This window comes from Lutra lutra, chromosome 6 (genome assembly GCF_902655055.1).
Source record: "Lutra lutra chromosome 6, mLutLut1.2, whole genome shotgun sequence".
Taxonomy (NCBI): domain Eukaryota; kingdom Metazoa; phylum Chordata; class Mammalia; order Carnivora; family Mustelidae; genus Lutra; species Lutra lutra.
Genome location: NC_062283.1, coordinates 33,859,392 through 33,885,794, shown reverse-complemented (window position 1 = coordinate 33,885,794; position 26,403 = coordinate 33,859,392). Strand labels below are relative to the sequence as shown.

The following is a 26,403-nucleotide window of genomic DNA, read 5'->3' as shown; positions in this document are numbered from 1 at the left end:
AGATCTGGAGAGATATAAGCCAAATTCCCCCAAACAGAAGCCACATTATTTCCTTTCATATTCTGGCCTCAGAGCTAATTATACAATCCTTACATAAAATACATACACAGTACTATGGAACACCAAACAATGCACTAACAAGGAAACTGTAAAATATACATACAGGATATTGTAGGTAAACTAGAATTTCTAGCATTAAGTCAAATACTATATTATGTTTATCTTGAATTTACATTTAATTCTCACTAAATGAATGAACTTTCCCTCTTTTTTTTTTCAAGATTTTATTTATTTATTTGTGTGTGTGAGAGAGAGAGAGAGCACAAGCAGGGGGAGTAGTAGGCAGAATAGCCAGAGTGAGAAGCAGGTTCCCCACTGAGCATGGAGCCCAATGTTGGACTTGATTCCAGGGCCCTAAGATCCATGACCTGAGCCAAAGGCAGATGCTTAACTGACTGAGCCACCTGGCATCCCAAACTTTCCCTACTGCTACCTTACCTCTCCAACTACACTCTAAGAATTGTTAGTAGAGTAGTTAGAATAGAAACTACTTCTCGTACATATGCATATTGTCTGACCGACTCTGTTCTACATTTCTATCTCTTATTAGGGTGAAGGTAAATACCATGGGATCCTCTGGGTGTAAGCTGGTCCATTTCCATCTTGTCTGGATTTCACCACCTCAAGTTCTGGACTAATCACCATTCTACACTCATGTTCCTTTTTCTCAATCTTTTTGTTCACTATCACTACTTCTAAGGAACTTACTTAGATATTTTTTCCTAATTGCCTCTTTGTGAAATTTTCGTACCATGGATATACTATATATCTGTTTATGTACTATGTCCGTCTGTTCTTTATACATAAAAAGAATATAAGTACAGGGGCGCCTGGGTGGCTCAGTTGGTTAAGCGTCTGCCTTCATCTCAGGTCACGATCCCAGGGCCTGGGATCGAGCCCGGCATCAGGCTCCCTGCATAGTGGAAAGCCTGCTTCTCCCTCTCCCTCTCCCACCCACCTCATGCTCTCTCTCTCTTGCTCTCTCTTGCTCACTCTATCTCAAATAAGTAAATAAAATTTAAAAAAAAAAGTATAAAGTTTACTCCTTTTATTCAATACAGGGTGACAAAAGACTAAATTATTCTTTTCAATTAAAAGTTAAATTTAGGGCGCCTGGGTGGCTCAGTGGGTTAAGCCGCTGCCTTTGGCTCAGGTCATGATCTCAGGGTCCTGGGATGGAGGCCCGCATCGGGCTCTCTGCTCAGCAGGGAGCCTGCTTCCCTCTCTCTCTCTCTCTCTCTCTCTCTGCCTGCCTCTCCGTCTACTTGTGATCTCTCTCTGTCAAATAAATAAATAAAATCTTTAAAAAAAAAAAAAGTTAAATCTAAACAAAGTTATTAATATTTAACAACTTTATAAATATATTTGCTGAGTAACATTTAATGAAACCTATTTCTTATATAAATTATAATGTATCAAATTATACATGCAAATTAGCGATTTATAGAAATATACAACAGCAATATAATCAAATTTTTTAATTATTCAAAAGTATTTTTCAGCAAAAAAATGGAAAATTTAAATAAATTTCTTAAAATTAATTTTAGTGATTTTTTTTTTTTTTAAAGAAAGCTCTAGGGGCACCTGGGTGGTTCAGTGGGTTAAAGCCTCTGCCTTCGGCTCAGGTCATGGTCCCAGTGTCCTGGGATCGAGCCCCACATCGGGCTCTCTGCTCAGCAGGGAACCTGCCTCCTCCTCTCTCTCTCTGCCTGCCTCTCTGTCTACTTGTGATCTCTATCTGTCAAATTTAAAAAAAAAAATCTTTAAAAAAAAGAGCTACAAAATGGAAAAGTGATAGCTAACAGGTACATGATTTCTTTTAGGGAGGGCGAAAATGTTCTAAAATTAGATTGTAGTGATGATTGCACAACCCCATGAATATACTAAAAAAACACTGAGTTATATATTCTAAATGGGTGAACCCTATGGAATGTAAATTCGATCTCAATAAAGGTGTTTAAAAAGAAAGAGCCAGGGGTGCCTGGGTGGCTCAGTGGGTTAAAGCCTCTGCCTTCGGCTCAGGTCATGATCTCAGGGTCCTGGAATGGAGCTCCACATCAGGCTCTCTGCAGTAAGGAGCCTGCTTCCTCCTCTCTCTCTGCCTGCCTCTCTGCCTACTTGTGATCTCTGTCCATCAAATAAATAAATAAAATCTTTAAAAAAAATAAAAATTAAAAAAATAATAATAAAAAGAAAGAGCCAATCTGCAACTGCTGTTGGGTGATACCATCCTACTTAAAAATGTATGACTGAGGGTATTGGAGGAAGAAGGTTTCATAGCAATGCTCCCTCCATTGGAATTATTTAGATGAAAAAGAACAATAAACTATAGAGACTGAGCATATTAAAATAGGGTCTAGAATTAAAATCAAAATCAAATAGAATTAGCAATTATCAACATATTTAATTATAAACACATAATCATATATGAGACATAAATGGTAAACAGTCTCCATAAATGAGTAATTAAAATTCTCCAATGAGCTGAGGTTGAGGATGAGGACAGCATGGCCTTAAGAGTGATAAAGAAAATTTTTGGGTCACAGGTCTCATCCTAAGGAAGAAGCGTTAAAAACAGGCAAGTGACACTCCTCCCCATCAACCAGTAGCCTCTTCTCTGAAGGCTAGAATATACACTGTTCCAATTTTATTTTAAGAGATAGTGCTGCCCAACCTCAAGCCAAACTGTCGCCAACGACCCACCAGTTTCCAATAATTTTACCTCCAATACCAAGGGAGAGGTATGCTTGTTACTCAAGGGCCCAACATCCCAGACTATGGTGTCCCTTAATGAAAAAGCAAGTAGATCCCTTTCACAAAGATGGTGTCAAAGCAAAAAATGAAGCCCCTGCCTCTCCCAAAGCCGAAGCCAAAGCAAAGGCTTTGAAGGCCAAGAAAGTGGTGTTGAAAAGCATCCACAGTCACAAAAAAAAAAAAAAAAAAAAAAAAAAAAAGGAAGATCCACATGTCACCTAGCAACCCAAATACCCTCAAAAGAGCACCCTCAGGGGAAACAAGCCCAATCACTATGCCCTCATCAAGTCCCCCCTGACCACCAAGTCAGCCATGAAGAAAATAGAAGACAACAACACACTTGTGTTCATTATGTATGTCAAGGCTAACAAGGACCAGATCAAACAGGCTGTGAAGAAACTCTAGGACACTGACATGGCCAAGGTCAACACCTTGAACTCAGGCTTGATAGAAAGAGGGCGGCATATGTTTTTCTGGCTCCTGACTGAGGCTTTGGATGTTGCCAACAAAACTGGGATCATCTAAACTGAGTCCAGCTAGCTAAATCTAAATTTTTTCACCAAAAGACAAAAACAAAAACCAAAAAAACCCAAACCAAAAAACCCCAAAAATGTAGCCTTTAAGGACCCTCTAGAGCCGCACTGTCCTAAAGAACTTTCTGTGATGATGAAAATCTTTCATGGTCTATAGATTATACCGAGTATTTGAAATGTGGCTGGTGCAAACGAGGAACGGAATTTTTTCATTTATTTAATTTTAACAGCCAGATGTAGCTATTGGACACACAGTTCTAGAGCAATGCTATCCATTAGAAATATAATGTGAGCCACATATGTAATTTTAAATTTTCCAGTAGTCATATGAAAAAGTTTTTTCAAAAGGTGAAATTAATTTTAATAATCATACTATTACTTATATGAATATAATCAATACTTTATCATTTCAACATAAATCAATATGAAAATAATTATCAAGGTATTCTACACTCTGGTTTTCTACTACATCTTCAAAATCCCATGTGTACATTATATTTGCAGCCCATCTCAATTTGGATCAGCCAGCAGTAGTCATATATAGCTGCATATTAGAACAACTCCAGAGAATCATACAGCCCTTTCTGTCCCACCTAGTTCTCCCCTCCCTTTACACCCCAAATCCTAGGAGAAGAGTCAAATTCACAAGAACTTGTTCTGTTCCTTGTTCCTTACAGAGTCATACACCACACCTGGGTAAGGTGGGATGGGAGTTATCCCCTTATCTAAATATATCTCATCCAAAAATTCCCTAAATTCCACCACATAAATTTATTTCGTGTAATAAATAAATACATGAGGGCTGCAGGGGAGGCTAGTCATTCATGTCTTAGTGTGCATTATGGGTCGTGGCCATAAGAAGGGGACAGTGCTACATACCCTTCACCAAGCAAGAGGATGAAACTCTCAATAATATACTCTTTTATTTTTTCAATAATATACTCTTAAATAAAGACCTGTGAAAGGATTCAAGACAAAATAATAATCATTTTAGGAAAGAACTTCCAAAATAAGTGGGTGGCAACCCAGTGAGCAATTTCTTTCTTGTGGTTGCAAAAGCAATCTTTATGTTGTCACGGCTCCTTTTAGCTGTCTCCGAGTAGGAGTAGATGGGGGCTGAAGTCACTTCAACACCAAGGAAAAGCTAAGCAAGAGAGACAATGCTGCTTGGAGTCCTAGGAAGAAAAAGTAAGTTCCCCCCAAAGAAACAGTCTAGGTGTCATCACGAGGCAGACATAGCCTTCAGAAACAATAAGGCAGTACAAGAAAAATCTACCGTATGAGAGCATCTCAAGCCAAGAGGTGGTGTAGAGGGGAGTATAAAGGGAGTGCAAACAGAGTATTAAAGGAACAGGCAGCAGAGGGATAATAATACTGAGTATGTGCCATAATTAAGGTCCTCCAAATTCAGTGTATTATTTCAGTTGAGCCTGACAACAACCAATGAGGTGAAGGAGTCAGGTAAGATTTAACTCAAGTTTGCAAATGAAGAAATTCCGAGGTTAAACAAGAGGCTAAGTGAGTTCCCCAAGGCTCATGAAGGGAGAAAATGAGTCAATTCCTTTTTCATTTTGAATAAACCTATATGCGTATGTAATGCTAACTGCCCCAATCAATTTGTAAAAGCATGATGAGAATACAACATAACCCTTCTACTTGGGAAGAGGGCATTTACACAAAAAAAAAAATCTTTAAATTGACTCAAAAGCCTGAAAATCCTGGAGCCTCCTATACTTGAATTTACTTTCCTAGAAGCTCATACCAGTGGCCAGCATTGCCCAAGATAAGCAAGGAATTAAAAAAGTGTACACTGCTTGAGCTCTGCCCCTGAAGATTCTGACTCAGTGAGGCCTGCGAGAGTGCTGGCCTCTGTATTTTACTAAATCCAGATGCTGGTCCCGCCACACCCAAAAGGCTAAAAGCACTACCTCACACCAACAGAGCAAGAGACCACCAGAGACCAAGACCCAAGGAATGGATGGGATTAAGGAAAGCTTCCCAAAGCACTCCACATCTTGAGAAGAGCGAAGGTGCCGATGGAGCACCAGGCCCAGGCTCAAGCTGACCAGAGTACCTGGCTCTCGGGACTGGCTATCATCGCAAACGTGCAGGTCCAGGCGGGAGATTAGCAGGTGGTAGGAGGACTCCTTCACATCAAATTTCTCAAAGTACTGGCTGAGGCGGCTGCTGCTGCTGTTGCTGCTGCCCTGGCTGCCCCCGAACGCCTGGGCCCAGGACTGCTGGGCACTGGGAGCAGGTGGGGTGATCTACATGTGACAGAGAGCAAAAAAATAAGTCCATACCCAGAGAGCTCCTCGCAGCCTTTCTTAAGCTTTAGTTCAGTCTGGAGAAAGCCACAATTTCACAAGATGGCTGCTTCCTCCCATAACTGTTCACCTGATAGCTTACGTAGACCTGTCCCACCTAAAGAACCCAAACTCCAAAAAGCCTCATTATAATTAGTCTTGTAACTCTAGACAGAGTACCACAGTTCTCAGGTCTGAAATGCCCCCCAAGCTCTCACTCCCCAGGACTTAGCTGACTAATGCCAAAACACTGCCTCCTCCGGTAGTCCTTCTTAAATGCCCCCTTTCAGCCCATGCCGTTAGATGCCTCTTCTTCGTGCTCTCATGGCATAGTGTCTACCTATATACTGACCACCTCCTATTATAATAATTTGTTTACAGTCCACATTGTAAGGCAGTCAGAGCTCTAAAGACAGGACCAAGAGGCTTATTCTACTTCTCCTCCCAGTGGCTAGTACTATATAGCTAACACACCAGAGGCACCCAATGAATAGAATAAATTAGAAGAACAAACAAAGCCTATGCAAATGACAAATGCCCCAAAAACACCTAATGAAGTCTAGACTTCACCTATGTTGGTATAAATTAGGTCTGGCCCTCCATCTCTCTAGCCGCCCCCACCCCACCCCAAAGGGTGTCTGTTTTGCCTCTAACCTGTACAGGTTCAGGAGCCAGGCTCTTTCTCTGCTGGGCTGACTTCTCCATGGCCTCACTCAGTGACTCTGCATACTTCATCATAGCCTTGAGCTGCGAGTCAGTTAGCACCCAGAGCAGGTCATCCAACAGGAACATCAGCTTGGAGGCTACCACATTGCAATCTTTGGTCTGAAAGGGCCACACAAAACATGGGGTTCAACATCTGGTATCATTCCAACTCCTCAACGTGATTATTGCCTGATTAATTTCAGAGAGGCTTTTCAATACCCAGAACATGAAAAGAAAGCAGCAAACACTATGGAGAGTCAATTTCTTACGAAACTACTAATGTTTTCTGTGGTTAACAAGAAGACAACAGTAGTCAACTGCCAGGTGTCTATGTCGGTGTCCCTATGTATGGGTAAAAATTATGGTTTCCAAAATTCAGGTGACAAGGAGGTGCAAATGTTCACAGAAATATTCTGTGCAACACTGAATTACAGGCCTGCCACTTTTGATTGTCACTCCTGGGGCCAGTAACATTAAAAAAACAGAGAACAACAACTCTAAGGTTGTCTAAGAGAACAAAAGATAGAAGTTTTCATGAGGGCAGAGAACATACTCACTCTTCTCTTGAGGGCTATTTGGATCCTGCCTTGGTTGGTAATAAGCCTCAGTGGAGTGGTGACTGGGTCCTGATCACCATTGTCTGTAGCATCTGCCTCAATTCGAAGTGTTTGCCAAGTTATTTCCTTAAATGTTAGAACCTAGAAGGAGAGAAAGTAAAATCCTTTAATTCTATGGATGAAATTAACCAAGAGGCAGGAAGTCCAAGGGGGAAAAGACTAGCAAGGGAGAAACTCCCACCATTTCTCAGTTGGGATCCTACCAATAGAATGCAGTGGATCAGAGATCCCTAAAAGAAGAGAAGGCATGTAGCAGTAACACTGGGATTCTTGGGTTCAAAGGAATGGGGGACATATCTGAGGAAAACCCCAAAGCAGGAATAATATCCTTTAAAAACCAGTCCTATTTTGAATCTCCCCATTCTCTCCTCTTGCAATACTGGGGCTTTCACCTCTCCTCGGTGGGGGTCAGTGATGCGGGTGAGACGGAGGTCACTCTGCTGCCAGTTGGGGTTGACGCTGTAGCCCTGGAGCTGCCACAATTCAAAAGAAGCGTGGAAGGCCTTGGAGTGAATCTTGATGGTGATGGAATTGACGATAATGAACATCCCCTCCACCACCTTCTCGGCAAAGCCATACTCACTACAACAAATGAGGGAGACCGATATTCAGAAGCAGGTGAGACTTTGTACACACTTTTTACAGTGGAAGGCATCAAACAAGATTAACACTGTTTCTCTTTGGGTGCTAGAACTGTGGATGATTTCTTTCTTTTATCTCTCTCTTTCTATTTCTACTTACATTTTTTAAATTTTGAAAATGTTTTATGATGCAGTACTCTTAATTGGATTTTTTGAGGAATGAGATAAAAGAAAAAGAGTTGACCTAGAAATAATCTCCCTTTTGTTAGAAAGAATGAATTAAAAAATATTTTTATAATCCACAAACTACCCAAATGTGAACGTTGTACATGAGGGGAGGTATAACTAAAGAAAGGAAATGCTAGATTTCTATAAAACCTTCAAAGACACAGAATACTCTGCAAAGATAGTGGAAAGAGGAAAGAAGTACAGCCAGGTGAGCAAGAGGTCAAGAATAATCCCACTCTACCCTGTCAAATATATCCCAAAGAGCACAGCTGGACTTCCACAGTGAGAGGTCAGAAATGGCAAGAAGAGGAATGAAGGCCATCTTAAAGTCCTCCTGGATGTAGAAAACACAGACATTCTTGACACGTAAATGAAATCAGTTCTCATTACAAGAGATAAAAAGAAGGCGTAGAAATTATAAACTGGAAAAAATATATATTTCCAATTTATATCACAAAGGGCTAACATCTCTAATGTATAAAGAGCTTCAAGAAACTGAAAACAAAAAGGCCAATAAAAATGGAACAAAATATGGGCAGTTCACAGAGAAGGAAGTGCAAATGATATTAAACATAAAAATGCTCAACCGTACTCACAAATCACACCTATATTGAGAGACACTTAATTTATAATAGCAGTGACAGAGCAGCAGGGAAAAGATGGTCTTTCAATAATGGCACATGGTCAGTTTGAAGATACTGACAGAGAAAAAATAATATTAACTCCTATCTTACATCAAACAAAAAAAATTAATCATTTTTAAGGCCGATCGTATCAGGGCGCCTGGGTGGCTCAGTGGGTTAAGCCTCTGCCTTCAGTTCAGGTCATGGTCTCAGGGTCCTGGGATTGAGCCCCGCATCAGGCTCCTTGCTCAGCACGGAGCCTGCTTCCCCCTCTCCCTCCGTCTGTCTCTCTGCCTACTTGCAATCTCTATCCCTCTGTCAAACAAATAAATAAAATCTTAAAAAAAAAAAAAAAAGGCCGATTATATCTAAATGTGAAAGGTCAAACAATAAAACTTTTTGAAGAAAACAAAAGAGAATATCTTCATACCTTCAGACAGGAAGAGAGCCCTTAAACAAGACACAAAAAGGGTTAAGCATAAAGGGCAAAAAAAGGCATACATTACATTACATTAGAATTAATCATTTCTGTTGAACAAAAAAACATTAAGAGTGATAGTGATACTTAATATCACTCATCAGGGAAATGTGAATGAAAACCACAATGAGCTATCACCTCGCATCTGTCAAAATGGCTAGTATCAAAACAACAAGAAACAAGTTTTGGAAAGGATGTGAAGAAAAAGAAACATTTGAAGGGGCACCTGGGTGGCTCAGTGGGTTAAAGCCTCTGCCTTCGGCTCAGGTCAGGGTCCCAGGATCCTGGGATCAAGTCCCGCATCAGGTTCTCTGCTCAGAGGAGAGCCTGGTTCCCCCTCTCTCTCTGCCTGCCTCTCTGCCTACTTGTGATCTCTGTCAAATAAATGGATAAAATCTTAAAAAAAAAAAAAAAAAAAAAAGGAAACCTTTGTGCACTGTTGGTGGGAATGGCGATTTGGTGCAGCTATGTGGAAAAGAATATAGAGGTTTCTCAAAAAAATAAAAAGAGAAGTATCATATGATCCAGTAATTCTACTTCTAGGTCTTTACTTGAGGAAAATGAAAACCCTAATTTGGGGGGCCTGGGTGGCTCAGTGAGTTAAGCCTCTCCCTTTAGCTCATGTCATGATCTCTGGGTCCTGGGATCGAGCCCCACATTGGGCTCTCTGCTCAGCAGGGAGCCTGCTTCCCCCTCTCTCTGCCTACTTGTGATCTCTCTCTCTCTCTGTTAAATAATAAAATATTTTTTTAAAAAAGAAAAGGAAAAGAAAACCCTAATTCAAGAAGATATCTGTACGCCTATGTTTATAGCAGCATTATTTACAATAGTCAAGAAACGGGAGCAATCCAATTGCCCAGCAATAGATAAATGGATAAAGAAGATGTGATATATATATGCAATGGAATACTACTCAGCCATTAAAAAGAATGAAATCTTACCATTTGTGACAACATGGGTGAACCTAGAAGATATTATGCTAAGTAAAACAAGTCAGATAAAGAAAAATACATGATTTCACTTATATGTGGATTCTGAAAAACAAAACAAGTGAACAAACAAAACAAGCTCATTAATACACAGAAAACACTGGTGGTTGCCAGAGGGGAGGAGTAAGAGGAGTGGGCAAAATAGGTGGAGTGAAGAAGAGGTACATACTTCAAGTAGTAAAATAAATCAGTCATAATGATGAAAAGTATAGCATAGGGAATATCGTGAATAATACTGCAATAATATATGATAACTATACTTATCATTAATATCATATGAACATATCAACACTACCATGGGTTATATCATATATCATGTTATCACATACATCATATATCATATGATATCACATATATCATATGATATCACATATATTATATATGTGATATCATATATCATGTTATATGAACACTACATAATGTATAGAGCTATCAAATCACTATATTGTACAACTGAAACCAATAAAACACTGTATATCAATTATACTTCAATTAAAGGGAAAAAATGAAGCAACAGTAGGAATGAGCAGGTGGAGAGAAAAAGCCATGTGAGGAAATGCTAAGGAGTCAGCATCTGCAAGCCAAGGAGAGAGGCCTCAGGATCTGGTGATACCTTGATAATAAGACTTCAAGCCCCCAGAACTGTGAGAAAATAAATTTCAACTTATTTGAAATTTACTGAAATTTCAACAATAAATTTCAATTATTTAGGCAACTAGTCTATGGCATTATGTCATGGTAGTCACAGCAAACCAATACAAATGGATATAGGGTTCCAATTTCAGATGAAAAAGCTCTGGAGATTTGTTGCAGGATGTGAGTAGAGTTAACACTACTGAACTGTACACTTAAAAGTGGTTAAGGGGCGCCTGGGTGGCTCAGTGGGTTAAGCTTCTGCCTTTGACTCAGGTCATGATCTCAGGGTCCTGGGATCGAGCCCTGCATCGGGCTCTCTGCTCAGCGGGGAGCCTGCTTCCCCCCCCCTCTGCCTGCTGCTCTGCCTACTTGTGATCTCTCTCTCTCTGTCAAATAAATAAATAAAATCTTAAAAAAAAAAGTGGTTAAGATGTGTCTGTTAGCCATTTGTATGTCTTCTTTGGAGAAGTGTCTGTTCATTGTCTTTTGCCCACTTTTTGACATGATTATCTGTTGTGTGTGTGTTGAGTTTGAGGAATTCTTTATACATCTTGGATATCAGCCCTTTGTCTGTAATGTCATTTGTGAATATCTTCTCCCATTCCATGGGTTGCCTCTTTGTTTTGCTGACTATTTCCTTTGCTGTGCAGAAACTTTTGATCTTGATGAAGTCCCAAAAGTTCATTTTCACTTTTGTTTCCTTTGCCTTTGAAGACGTATCTTGAAAGAAGTTGCCGTGGCCAATGTCGAAGACATATAAATGGCTAACAGACACATGAAAAAATGGTCATCATCATTAGCAATCAGGGAAATTCAAATCAAAACCACATTGAGATACCACCTTATACCAGTTAAAATGTCTAAAATTAACAAAACAGTAAACATGTGTTGGAGAGGATGTGGAGAAAGGGGAATCCTCTTACACTGTTGGTGAGAATGCAAGTTGGTGCAGCCACTTTGGAAAACAGTGTGGAGATTCCTTAAGAAATTAAAAATAGAGCTTCCCTATGACCCTGCAATTGTACTATTGGGTATTTACCCCAAAGATACAGATGTAGTGAAAAGAAGGGTCATCTGTACCCCAATGTTCATAGCAGCAATGGCCACAGTCACCAAACTGTGGAAAGAACCAAGATGCCTTTCAACGGACGAATGCATAAAGAAGATGTGGTCCATATATACTATGGAGTATTATGCCTCCATTAAAAAGGATGAATACCCAACTTTTGTATCAACATGGACGGACTAGAAGAGATTATGCTGATTGAAATAAGTCAAGCAGACAGAGTCAATTATCATATGGTATTGCTTATTTGTGGAGCACAAGGAATAACACAGAGGACATTGGGAGATGTAGAGGAGAAGTGAATTGGGGGAAATTGGAAGGGGAGATGAACCACGAGAGACTGTAGACTCTGAGAAACAAACTGAGGATTTTGGAGGGGCGGGGGTTGGGGGTTAGGGAGCCTGGTGGTAGGTATTAAGGAGGGCACGTATTGCATGGAGCACTGGGTATGGTGCATAAACAATGAATCTGGGAACACTGAAAAGAAATTTAAAAAAAAAATGGTTAAGGGGCACCTGGGTGGCTCAGTGGGTTAAAGCCTCTGCCTTTGGCTCAGGTCATGGTCTCAGGGTCCTGGGATCGAGCCCCGCATCGGGTTCTCTCTGCTCAGCAGGGAGCCTGCTTCCCCCTCTCTCTTTGCCTGCCTCTCTACTTGTGATCTCTCTCTGTCAAATAAATAAATAAATAAAATCTTTAAAAAAAATGGTTAAGATGGGGGTGCCTGGATGTCTCAGCTGGTTAAGCGTCTGTCTTAGGCTCAGGTCACAATCCCAGAATCCCAGCCCCACATTAGCCTCCCTGTGCCCTTCTTCTTCCTGTGCCCTTCACCCCACTTGCGCTATTTCTCTAATAAATAAATAAATAACATATTTTAAAAAGTAAAAAAAATTAAAAGATGAATCATACTGTGTGATTCCAACTATATGACACTCTGGAAAAGGAAAAACAATGGAGACAGTGAAAAATACCAGCGGTTTCAGGGGTTGGGGCCAGGACTAGAGATAAATAAGTAGAGCACACAGAATTTTTAGGGCAGTGAAAATACACTGTGAAAATACCATAATGGTAGACACATGTCATTATACATTTTTCCCAACCCAAAAAATGTACAAAACCAAGAGTGAACCTTAATGGGACCTATGGACTTTGGGCAATTGTGATGTGTCAATGTAGGTTAACTACTGTAACAATGTACTACTCTGATGGGGGATGTTGATAATAGAGATGGCTATGCATGCACAGGGGCCAGGAGATATGGGAAATCTGTGCCCCTTCCTCTAACTTTATTGTGAGCCAAAAACTGTAAAATTTGTCTTTAAAAAAAAAAAAAAAAAACCTCTCTGTATGTCAAATTGGTATCCTGAACATATGAAAAATGACTTCAAGTGACTTTAAAACACAGCATTTGACCATACTTCCCTAGTGGGATATATCATAAGTTTAAAACACATACACACACACAGAAATCTACCGTACTCAGTAGTCTTATTGATAGTTACAATACTGGCTTTGTTATTTTTTTAAACAATTGAAAAAAGTGAATCATTATTATATGATTGTTGTTAGGAACCATGGTACAGCATTTGAACAAAAATTACAAACATTAAATCTAAACAGTTATTTTAAAATCCTCTTTTTTATTTGAATTGAGAAATATCCGCATATTGTCATGATTTATTTTTCTCTTTCTTAAAAATACCTTTACCCTAGAACTGAACACTTAAAAGGCCTTATTGCAATGACAACTCAATGAATACAATTTTGCCCAGACTGTTCTCTTTAAATAACATTTCTCACTAAAAGGAATCGGCGTTCCTTGGGAGAAATGTCAGATTCCAGGTCTGAAGTAAGGATGCATATGAGAAGCCTGAAACATCTTATTCTGTCTAAAAGGAAAAAGATGGGGCGCCTGGGTGGCTCAGTGGGTTAAAGCCTCTGCCTTCGGCTCGGGTCATGATCCCAGGGTCCTGGGATCGAGCCCCGCATCGGGCTCTCTGCTTCGCCAGGGAGACTGCTTCCTCCTCTCTCTCTCTGCCTGCCTCTCTGCCTACTTGTGATCTCTGTCTGTCAAATAAATAAATAAAAATTTTTTAAAAAATAAATAAATAAATAAATAAAAGGAAAAAGATTACTGGGGTCTTCTCCAAAAGATGCAGGCAGTGACTTCTAAAGGCTCTCCCTGGCCAAAGATAAGCACATCTGAATATCAAAACAAATAATGACTATAAATATAGGAAATACAACATTTTTTTTAAAAAGTAAATGGAAGTGTAGGATGTCAGAAAATTTAAATGTAAAAGCATAAAAAGAATGTAAAATAGTAAACCACTTTGAAAAAGTTTGGCAGTTTGGGGCGCCTAGGTGGCTCAGTTGTTGGGCATCTGCCTTTGGCTCAGGTCATGATCTCAGGGTCCTGGGATCAAGCCTCACATTGGGCTCCCCCCTCAGTAGGGAGCCTGCTTCTCCCTCTCCCACTCGCTCTGCTTGTGTTCCCTCTCACTCTCTGTCAAATAAATAAATAAGTAAAATCTTTAAAAAAAAAAAAAAAGAAAGAAAGAAAAGAAAAGTTTGGCAGTTTCTTAAAAAGCTAAATCTTACCTACCATACCTACCACCTGACCACTCCATTCCCAGGCATTTACCCAAGAGAAATAAAAGCACATGACCACACAAAAACTTGTATATGAATGTTCATAGCAGCATTATTCATAATAGCCAAACACTGCAAATAAAATGTCCACTAACAAGTGAATGGATTAAAACAACAACAACAAAAAAAAAAACACAAAAAAAAACAAGTGAATGGATAAACAAATTCTGATCTCTCCACACAATGGAATATAATACTCAGTAATAAAAGGAATGAACTATTGATACACTCAACAACATGGATGAATCTCAAAATAATTATGCTGAGTAAAAGAAGCCAGACAAAAACCAGTACATACTACATACTATGATTCCTTTTATATAAAATTATAGAAAATGTAAACTAATCTATAGTCACAGAAAGCCATGCTTGTCTGGGGATAGGAGGGCATGAGAAAGGAAAGGGAAGGAATATAACGGAGAACAACAATATGGTTAAGGGTTAATGGATATGTTCACTGTCTTGATTGTGTTGATGACTGCATGGTGTGCATATGCTAAAACTTATCAAACTGTATGCTTTGGGGGCGCCTGGGTGGCTCAGTGGGTTAAGCCGCTGCCTTCGACTCAGGTCATGATCTCAGGGTCCTGGGATCAAGCCCCACATCAGACTCTCTGCTAGGCAGGAAGCCTGCTTCTCCCCAGCTCTCTCTCTGCCTGCCTCTCTGCCTACTTGTGATCTCTGTGACAAATAAATAAATAAAATCTTTTTTTAAAAAAAGACACAGTATCTAGAAGTATTTACAGATGGAATCATATGGTGTCTAGGATTTGCTTTCAAATACTACAGTGCATGCCATGCACGTACAAGCGTACACACACACACACACGCACACAGGCAAGAAAAGGTGAAAATAGAATGGCAACATGTTGACAACTGTTAAAATCAGATCTTAGGTGCCTGGGGGTTGATTATACCATTCTCTCCATTTTAGTGTAGGTTGGAAAATTCCCAAATAAAAAGTTCATTTTTCACTAAAAGTTGATATGGAACAGTTAACATGTTGGAAATAAAAGGGACCTAAGCAACTAACCTCTGTCCTGAAGCGAGGGCAATAGGAGACTGTCCATTTGGGGGCCGAGGCTCCTCACATGTCTTCATCTCCACCTCTACCTTATCCAGACACTGAAATAAAAGCCACGGAGAGCTAAGCATCTGCACAAAAACCCATACAGCACACGGTGCATCTTATCCATCCCTACGCTGTACTGCCTAGATGAGTGCTGTGCCTACAGTGGGCAGACAATAAATGTTTGTCAAATGAATGAACAAACTGAAATGCAAGAAGAGGCCTCATCTTTCTTCTTCCATGTCCGTTAGCAGCAGAACTCCAGGACAAGCATAGGATTAGCTCACAGCAGAAAACTACAATATAAATCCAAGTTACAGAGGTAATACCATCCCTGGGGATTCCAGTTTTTGGATGAAATATATATTGGTGAGTTCCTGAAGGGCTTTCAGCTAATCACCCAATAGTCAACATGAACTAGATTTCTAATTTTTTCTCTGTCAAGATTCCAAAGGAAATCCAGAAGTAGAACCTGGGCAGCAAAATTTGTTATAAAAAACAAAAGGCGGGGCGCCTGGGTGGCTCAGCGGGTTAAAGCCTCTGCCTTCGGCTCAGGTCATGATCCCAGGGTCCTGGGATCGAGCCCCGCATCGGGCTCTCTGCTCTGCAGGGAGCCTGCTTCCTCTTCTCTCTCTCTCTCTCTCTCTCTATCTTTGCCTACTTGTGATCTCTCTCTGTCAAATAAATAAATAAAATCTTTAAAAAAAAAAAAAGGCAAAACAACCGAGGACTCCTGGGTCTTGTGTCTCAGTGCTAACCCGCACAGTAATTTCAGAATAAGCCCAGACAACAGTCACTCTGTCTCAGAGAGAAGCTCACAAACCAGACAGAGCAAACACCAGTCCCAAAAGGGTTAGCCTGTCAGGACTCCTCCCCATCTCCTCTCAGATCTTTTAAAATCCCATCCCAGCCATCCCCATTTGATTACTTGCAATCAAGAAAGGCCATTACCAAGCAAATGGGGTGTGTCTTCAACTTTGTCCACTGGATCTGAAAGAGGAAAGCAACACTCAGGGCTGTGGGAGCTGCCCCTCAAGAAAACATGCCTGCTGGCCAAGGACAGCAACAGCACTCTGACCCCCATTCTCACCCGGATGGAGGCCCTGTTGCAGTAGACCCGAGTAATGGCTAACCAGGTGGGCAGCTCCAGCACATTCTGTAGAACCTCTTCATCCAGCTCCAGGTTGGTCAGCTGACCCTCCCCTTTCAGGGTGCTCAAATTGATTTTGTCTGGGGAAAGATTCTTGGTGAACCTGAAAAAAGTAAAGATAAGAAGCTATTATTTCCATGGAAATCCACTAAATGGGCATGATAGCCAACACTTTTCAATTTGGAGAAAAGAGAAAGTTAAAGAACAAGTGTTGACTAATGACCACACTGTCTCTATGCCAAGTAAGATGTTCGGTCAGACCGACCATTCTACTCATTATTGTGTGACCTTTCTACTCAAGCACCTACAAAGAGGATTCTGGAGAAATGGCAGTGGCAACATAGCCTTTGTTATTTCTGAATCCCCACATTCAACAGAGCAACTAGATAACACCACAAAAAGCCCACGGACAGTACCTATAACAAAACTAGAAGACAAATCATCCTCATAAAACTTCATATAAAGAGGGAAAAACATCAAGGCCCAGCAGACACAAGTGCTATAAGCCACTGTGCAGATCAACACAGAGGGAAAGCAATAGGGCCTCTGACAGACCAGAGGATGGAAGAACCCCAAGCTAGCCATTTTAAATGAAAAGCAGTGTGGGCCAATCTGATTGCAGAGACTAAAACTAATGGGGTTGAGCCCACTGCAAGGGGTCCCCAGGGAGGCCCAAAGGACCTGGAGCAGTCTAGCCTTTTATTTATTTTTTTTTTAAAGATTTTTATTTATTTATTTATTTGACAGACAGATCATGAGTACGCAGAGAGGCAGGCAGAGAGAGAGAGGAGGAGGAGGCAGGCTCCCCGCTGAGCAGAGAGCCCAACTCGGGACTCGATCCCAGGACACTGAGACCATGACCTGAGCTGAAGGCAGAGGCTTTAACCACTGAGCCACCCAGGCGCCCCCAGTCTAGCCTTTTAAACTCAGGGAACTAACCAAGGCTCCTCCCTAGGACAGGGCACCCACATTGAAAAGAAACTGCTGAGAGAAATCCAAATTGAGCAAGATAGGAAAAACAGAAATAAAGAGAAGAGATGGTACAGACAAAAGTGGGAGGGGGCAGTGGACTGACCAGGATATCTCAGAAATTAAGTCATACTCTTTAATATTACTTGAAGCAAAGAAGCTCTATGAAGTTAGAACGTGAAACTGTAACAGGCTAATTGCTGGCTTGTTAAGTTGGGTCAAATGAAATCCTAGACCCTTACACATACCTTTACTCATGTGATCAAGGAAGACCCCACACATACACACCTATAGTCCTGCAAATGAGCCTGAATCTCATCATACTTTACTAGGTCCACCTGCTAATTCGTAGGAAATACAGAGGACAGAGGGAAACCCCTGAACTGCACCATAAGCAAGCAATCAGCAAAATGCAGACCATGGGAAACTACATATAGGTCAAATCACCTGGACATAATTCCCACAGGTCAGTCTTCTCAATTGTCTCACACTTAGTGCCTCCAGTCTGCTCATGTGCTCTTGCCTCCCCCTTTTCTGAAGCATTCTCCCCACAATTTGCCATTCAAGGTCCACTGCAAGACTTCTCACTGAGGCTCTTTCCCTCACTGCTGCAACTCACATGAAACCTTTTTTCTTCTACATCTCTTGAACTGCTACACACATTTCAGTCATAATCACAGAGGATCTTGGATAGTTTCCAATTCTCTCCTATGTAACCACCCCTGTGTGATTAGATGTGAAGCCCTGTGAGGTCAGAGGCTCAGTCTCAGCTGTCCCTCCTAATCAAAATGGTCATCTGACACACCTACATACCTCTCAGCTAACTATCCTGCAGGCTACCTACTCCCAGCTCCCTTCTCCCATCTTTCTGATTAGATCAATGTAAGGTCAGTTACTCACAGCATATCCCTCTCTCCTGTATGACAAATTGTCTATGACAAATCTCATGCCTGTAATTCTCATTGTTGCTGCCTCTCAGAGTCACTATTTTCCACCCCAATAATGAATTGTATTTTGCCCTCCGTCCATAACTATACTTAGTCCTTATATATATTAGATGCTAATAACTGACTTTAGAGTTACATATTGTTTACCGACTTGTATTTTTTCACATGTATCCTTTCCCATGACTAAGCTATATTTTAGTGATTTTGGTTGTCCTTGGACCATAAGATCGTGACATGCAAGAGTTGTATCCTCACCATTTTTTTCTACGGTGCCTAAAATGGTACAATGTAAAAAGGCTCTTTAACGATTTTTAAATGATAGTAAAAATTTTTTACAAGTTTCTAAACATGCAAAAAATACTCTATGATATTAAGGGATTCATAGGACTGCACTGGCATGATGACAAATTCAGGAAACTGCTTACCTATCAGACAAGGGGAAGGATCCACAGGAAACTGCATCTGTATGAATAATACTTATTTATCATGTTGGGAGGTGGTTATTCATTATATTATTCTCTATACCTTTTTGTGCAGCAAGTATTTCACAATAATTCTAAGATTTCTATCAATTACCTATTATATGTACTTGACGTTGGGAGAGCTATTCCTCCATGGGTCTCTCATATTCCTACATGTCTTGCTGAATATGCCAAAAATGCATGACCCTGACCACTGCTTACCCAGGCCACTTTTCAGGACTGTGTTTGAAAAGATCAGCTTTGGGGGATAAAGTAATATGCCCCACCCTAGGACACAGAGCAGACTTGCTTATCACTTACTACAAAAACAACAGATCCCCCAAGTTCAATGCTCCATTCTTAGAAATTATGTGTAAACATCCATTTGGGCCACTCTAATGGGACTTGAGCGAGCAAGGGGAACTAATGCAAACATGCTTATGCTACTTCTGGACTATGAGTAATAAAGTCCTTGGTCTCTGATCCAGGAATCTCTTGTGCTCTGTCAGCATCACATGAACTACAGCAGACTAATTATTAGCTTCTAAGTAGGGTAAAATAAAATCCTATACCCTTACACATACTTTTACTGACTTCAATTCATAAAAAATGTTTAATCAACATTTACTGGGTATGAGCCAATTTTATTCTCTAGACCCAAAAGACAAGTTTCTTTCCCCCCCACCCTTTTTTTAAAATATTTTATTTTTATTTGACAGACAGAGATCACAAGTAGGCAGAGAGGCAGGCTCCCCGCTGAGCAGAGAGCCCGATATGGGGCTCGATCCCAGGACCCTGAGATCGTGACCTGAGCCGAAAGCAGAAGCTTAACTCACCCAGGCATCCCTCTTTCTTCCTTTTTTTTTTTTAAAGGTTTTATTTATTTGTCAGAGAAAGAGCACAAGCAGGGGGAACAGCAGGCAGAGTAGGCAGAGGGAGAAGCAGGCTCCCCACTGAGCAAGAAGCCCGATGCGGGGCTCGATCCCAGGACCCTGGGATCATGACCTGAGCCAAAGACAGCCGCTTAACTGACTAAGCCACCCAGTCATTCTGATAAAAACCATTTTTAAGAAAAGAAAGTGATAGGGACTTTTCAAGGATGTTCCTCTCTGAAAAAAAAGAGGAACATACTTTGAATGAAACAAACACAGTCAAAAGTAAGTTATACTGCATGTTAGCACTGACATTCTCAAAGTGATTATACTAAATAAGCACCATGTATCTAACTTCTACATTGTGTTCTATGCAAAACTATTTGCAGCTCCATATAAAATACGTTATTTTTCAAGCCTTGAAAAAAAAAAGTATGAGATTGTGTTATAGTTCAACCTAACCTTGCCACTATTTAGGGTACTGTGTCTCAAACGATGGTCCTGTGATCACATGGGTAGAATCACTTTGGCACATGTTTATATTAACATGCAGATTATTGGGCTGCCCTCCAGATATGCTGCATCACAATGGGGACAGGAATAAGGAATCTGCATTTTAAACAAACAAAGGGGTGATTCTTCTGTTCTCTAAAGTTTGGAAATGGATTGAGTTTTCAGTTAACCAGCTAAAGTAATTCAGGGAAAGGAAAATGGGAGGCTCAAGATGGAAAAGAGATGCATAGTCAATTAATTCTTCAAGAACAGAGATGTTTTCAACTTCTATCCTTATTATAGCGTGGTGTTTAAGAGCATGGGCTTTAGAGTTAGACTTGGGCTCAAAACCTGGCTCTCTCACTTGCTAATGCTGTGATTAACTGTTCAGTCAACTTCACAGGACTGCTGGGATTACAGAGCTAACTAACAGACATTAAATATCTGGCATTTAAGTGCTCAATAAATAAACAGTAATCATTATTTCTGGATTCCACTGCTGTCTTTAGACAAGGATTAAATTATTATCTTTAAAAAAAGGTTTAGGTGGGGCGCCTGGGTGGCTCAGTGGGTTAAAGCCTCTGCCTTCGGCTCAGGTCATGATCCCAAGGTCCTGGGATCGAGCCCCCGCATCGGGCTCTCTGCTCGGCGGAGAGCCTGCTTCCTCCTCTCTCTCTGCCTGCTTCTCTGTGATCTCCGTCTGTCAAATAAATAAATAAAATCTTTAAAAAAAAAAAAAAAAGGTTTAGGAGGCTTATATTATTATCCTAGGACTCAAGATGTCTTGAAGAGACAACCCCTCAGATCTCTTTCTATCTCAGTGTATCATCTTCCATTCCTGGTATGCCTATTTCTATCCTTTCTACCCAGGTGTCTACAAATTGAAATCTGGACAAGGTTGAAACTGAATTAATGTTCTCTACAAAGCCTTTCCATTATATCCCACTCTGGCTCCAAGAACAGATTTTCACCCCTTGTCTCTCTAATACTACTGGGTCACAAGAGAACTGAGAACAGGGAACAAAATTATCAAGGAAGCTAGTAAAAAATCAAGCTTGTAAACAAATTAAAACCAACAAATTAAAAACAGGCCTATAGGTGGTAACCAGCAGAGTTCTATGAACTTTGTAACCATGTCATCTGGCAAATGACAGCACTGACTTCTTCAGGGCAGTTCTGTGGAGGAGAGAACCCCATGCCCAATTTATCCTAATAGTAACTGGGTGGGCTGCTCTTGGAAGTAAGTGCAAGTGTGTGAACACCAGCCAGACAGGACAACAGACTAATCTCAGTGAGGCCTGCTCACCAGCCTCTGGGCATACTATAAAACCCAGGAGAACCTGTCTTCCTGCCCCAAAGATCCAGATGAAAAGTGATCACTTTTTTTTTTTCCAGATGAAACGTGATCATTCATATTTCCAGGTAGGGCACAGAATAACCCAACAGGATAAACTTCCTTTTATTACATAATTTTGGCTATCGGAATAAAGAATCTCTCTAGAGATTACATGCAGATCTGTGGACCACCATGACTATTCTCCCCTAACAGTAATAATGATATATATTTGCTTTTTCATTTATCAGTTAACTTTTAGTATTCAACAAAAGATGGATAGCACGTCATTAGCTTCTCAAAAAACGCAGTAAGAATTCCTCAACTGATTTCGACTGCATTTTATAGTAATAACAAAGAATAGGTAAAAAGGTAATCCACAGGGCCTGTTGTAGAGGATTGTGGAGGTTCGTTGAACCAAAGAAACCAGATCTGAGATCTGATCTGAAACCACTTTACTCAGCATCTGTGTTCCTAATTGAGGATAGTATCACTGATTCCAGGGTTGCTGAAAAGGCTAATGGAAGCCTTCTATTTATTCCACTTCAAGTATGTGGGGAAACATTTTTCTGGCCATCTGTTACTGTTATAGAGCATCGAAGCTAAGATGAAACCAAGTTGGAGAAACAGATTTTGATCAGGTTTCATTTCTGCCAGGGGATTGCAATCTGCCAAAGAGACAACGGAGAAAGACTCTCAGACATCTTTGTGAAAATGTACCACGTTAGGAAGTGAGAATTCTTAGACTTTCAGATTCACAGCATTTCAGAGTAGAAGGAATCTTAAACAATCATTTAGTCCGAATCTACAATTTGCAAATGGCCAGGAAGTTAAATGACTTGTCCAGCTAGCCAGTGGTAAAATCCTGCAACAAGTCAATGGCAGAAATGAGACAACTCCGCATTCACTCAATTTTCTACTCTGAAATTCAGTACTTTTATTGTTAATAATACAGTGAATAAGTTCCAATAAGCAGTCTGCTTCAGGACCCACAGAAATTGAACCCCACAAGAGCAAAAATGTCTGCAAATACACTTCACTTCCTTCATTTCTTTTCCCACTAAGGTGATCACAGCTCAGGCCTTGGTTTCTAAGCCTCCTACCCAAATTCATATCAAAGTATTTTCACTGCCCAGCCACACCACAGGTATATCTTTTAGCAAAAATAGAACATATCAAGCCACTGATTAAACACGGGGTCCCTAAATCATCTAAACAAACCATCACAACCACTAAAGTAGCTAACATTATTCCATCCTGGATAACATGCTGGAATACGCCATTCAGTCTTAGAAGTTTGCCCTAACAGGTTTTACTCTCAAAACTTAATACATGAACAGATATACACCTTTCTTAGAAGAAAATGCTCTCCTTCTGGACTTTTGTTTTCAAAGTTTTTTAATTGTTTCATTTAAGGTGCAGTTTATATACAATGGCTTATTTCTGAACTTTATATTTTATTCTGCTGATCTACTTCATTCTTATGCCAATACCGCACTGGCCTTACTATGGCAACTTCATTTTAGGTTTTGAAAGTGTAGTATAAACCTCATTTGGCTTTTTTCTCCAAGATTATTTTGGCCATTCTAGGTCCTTTTCATTTCCATATAAAATTTTTTTTTTAAAGATTTTATTTATTTATTTATTTGACAGAGAGAGATCACAAGTAGACGGAGAGGCAGGCAGAGAGAGAGAGAGAGGGAAACAGGCTTCTTGCTGAGCAGAGAGCCCGATGTGGGACTCGATCCCAGGACCCTGAGATCATGACCTGAGCCGAAGGCAGCGGCTTAACCCACTGAGCCACCCAGGCGCCCTCCATATAAATTTTTTAATCAGCCTGCCACTTTCTGTAGGAGGAAGAAAAAAAGCACCTGCTGAAATTCTAATTGGGATTGCATAGCTAAATTTGGGGAGAGTTAACATACTAACAAAAATGAGTCAGCCTATCCTTGAACACGGTATACAATTACTGTAGGCATATTTATTTGGATCTTTTTTAACCTCTCTAGGCAATGTTCTGTACTTTTCCATATGCATCTTTTCTTCATATATATATATATATATATATATATATAGTACAGTAAAGGACTATTTATTATTAAAGGAAATTGAAATGTTTTCTAGTTGTTTGCTGCTAGAAGATAAAAATAAAAGTGATATCTATATTGACTTTTTTTTAAGATTTTATTTTTAAGTAAGCTCTACACCCAACATGGGGCTCAAACTTACAATCCTGAGATCAAGAGTCACACGCTCCAATGACTGAGCCAGCCAGGCACCCCTATATTGACTTAGTATCCTACTACCTTACTAAATTCAGTTATTAATTCTAGTGGTTATTTTGTAGGTTCCTTGGGATTTTCTATGTAAACAATTATATCTGTGAATTGAATTATACTTATTATGAAGTATAACAAGATTATACTTCTTCATTTCCAATCTTTGTAAAAATTGATATTTATCTATTAATCCTGTATGCTGCAACCTTGCTAAGCTAATTTATCAGTTCTAATAACTTTTTTTTAAGAAGCCATAAAATTTCTACATAGACATTCATGTTGTCTGCAACATCTGTCAGGCTTCTGTTACCATGTTAAACAGATGGGAAGTGTTTCCCTTCTCTATTTCTCTAAAGAATTTGTGTTAAATGAGCATTATTTCTTACTTAAATGTTCAAAAGAAGTCATCAATAAAACTGGACCTGGAGTTTTCTTTATAAAAAAAAGGTTCTGATAACAAATGCAATTTCTTTAATAAGGCTACTCACATATTCTGTTTTCTGTTTCATTGCCAGTTCTGGTAGGCTATGTTTTTCAAATAATTATGTGCATTTCATCTAAGTTGAATTTTTTGAACAAAGATATTCATAACATTCCTTAGTACCTTTTGACATCTGTAAGATATATCTATATACCCTCTTTCATTCCTCATAGTATTTATTGTTTTTTTTGATCAGTTTCACTAAAGGTTAATTTTTATATTTATTTATTTTTTTTTTTAAGATTTTATTTATTTGTTAGAGAGAGAGAGAGAGCACGTGGGAGCAGAGGCAGACAGAGTGTCAGGCAGAGGCAGAGGGAGAAGCAGGCTCCCCGCCAAGCAAGGAACCCGATGTGAGACTCGATCCCAGGACCCTGGGATCATGACCCGAGCCGAAGGCAGCTGCCTAACCAACTGAGCCACCCAGGTGTCCCTAATTTTTATATTTAGAAAAAAAAAAAAAAAAAACTTTTGTATTATGTTTCTCTGTTTTTGTCCTATTTTCAATTTCAGTGATTTCTGTTTTTCCTTTATTCTACTTACTTGGAATTTATTTTGCTCATCTTTTTCTAGCATCTTAAGTTGGAAACTTCAATCACTGATTTTTTTAACTTTTCCCTAATATAAGTTTTTTTTTTTTTTCTTAAAGATTTTATTTATTTATTTGACAGAGAGAGACCACAAGTAGACAGAGAGGCAGGCAGAGAGAGAGAGAGAGAGAGAGGGAAGCAGGCTCCCTGCTGAGCAGAGAGCCTGATGCGGGACTCGATCCCAGGACCCTGAGATCATGACCTGAGCCGAAGGCAGCGGCTTAACCCACTGAGCCACCCAGGCGCCCCCTAATATAAGTTTTTAAAGCTATATATTTCTCAATACTCACTTTATCTGCTACATCCCACAAGTTTTGATATGTTGAATTTTCATTGCCAATTAGCTAGAAATATTTTCTAATTTCTTTTATAATGCTTTCTTTGACCATGACCTATTTAGAAATGTACTTTAAATATTCCAAATTTGCAGGGCCTTTCTATTTATATTATTGATATTGATTTTTAATTTAATTCCATGCTATAGGCAGGGAACACACTATGTAACTTCTCAATATTATGAAATGTATTGAGACATATTTTATAACTTAGAGTGTGGTCTGTTTTGGTGAACATTCCCTGTGCACTTGAAAAGAACACATTCTTCAGTTGTTACTTATAGTGTTCTGTGTCAATTAGGCAAGGCAATGCATAATGTTATTCAGATTTTTTTAAATAAGTATTTTTGTTTTGTTTTGTTTTAAAGACTTTATTTATTTGAGAGAGTGAGATAGATTGCATATGCAGGGGAGAGGGGTAAAAGGAAAGGGAGAAGCAGGCTCCCTGCTGAGCAGAGAGCCCCACACACAGGCTAGATCCCAGGACCTTGGGGTCACAATCTGAGCCAAAGGCAGATGCTTAAGCAACTGAGCCACCCAGACACCCCAGATCTTCTGTATCGTTATTTATATTTCTCAAGTTGTTCTATCAACTACTAAGGGAGGAGTATTAAAAACAACAAATTATAATTGTGGATTTGTCCTTTTCTGCTTTTATTTTTTTTTCTTTTTTTTTTTTTTTTTTCCCTTTCTGCTTTTAATTCTTTGGTTTAATTGTTGAATTTTCTGCTTTTGTTTGGTTTCATGTGTATTTTTTTAACTGTTCTTTTTAAAGATTTTATTCATTTGAGAGAGAGACAGTGCACACGTGCACACACAGGTGGAGATGGGGATGGGGAAAGAGCAGAGGGAGAGGGAGAGAGAGAATCTCAAGCAGACTCCCCACTGAGTGCAGAGCCTAATGTGGGGCTTGATCTCCTGACCCCGAGACCATGACCTGAGCCAAAATCAAGAGTCAGATGCTTAACCAACTGAGCCACCCAGGACCCCCTTGTTTTACGTGTACTGAAGCTCTTTTTTTAGGTTCATATACATTAATGATTGTGTCTTTCTGATGAAATGATCCCTTTCCTATGAAATGTTTATCTCTAGCAGTAAACTTTGTCTTGAAGTCTATTTTGCCTGATGATAATATAGCTACTCCAGCATTCTTCTCTTACTGTTCACATGGTGTACCTTTCATCATCTTCTCACTTTCAA

The 26,403-nt window shown here is 39.8% G+C and overlaps 1 protein-coding gene across 1 annotated transcript in view; it reads right to left on the bottom strand.

Moving 5' to 3' along the window:
- BLTP3A (bridge-like lipid transfer protein family member 3A) overlaps positions 1-26,403 on the bottom strand; it is a 65,946-nt gene that overhangs the window by 19,702 nt on the left and 19,841 nt on the right. Inside the window, exons 2-8 of the mRNA XM_047732922.1 lie at positions 16,385-16,547; positions 16,246-16,284; positions 15,259-15,350; positions 7,368-7,557; positions 6,916-7,056; positions 6,308-6,478; positions 5,422-5,614 (exon numbers count right to left, since the gene is read on the bottom strand). Coding sequence (XP_047588878.1) covers positions 5,422-5,614; positions 6,308-6,478; positions 6,916-7,056; positions 7,368-7,557; positions 15,259-15,350; positions 16,246-16,284; positions 16,385-16,547 — 989 coding nt within the window. The remainder of the gene's footprint in view (positions 1-5,421; positions 5,615-6,307; positions 6,479-6,915; positions 7,057-7,367; positions 7,558-15,258; positions 15,351-16,245; positions 16,285-16,384; positions 16,548-26,403) is intronic.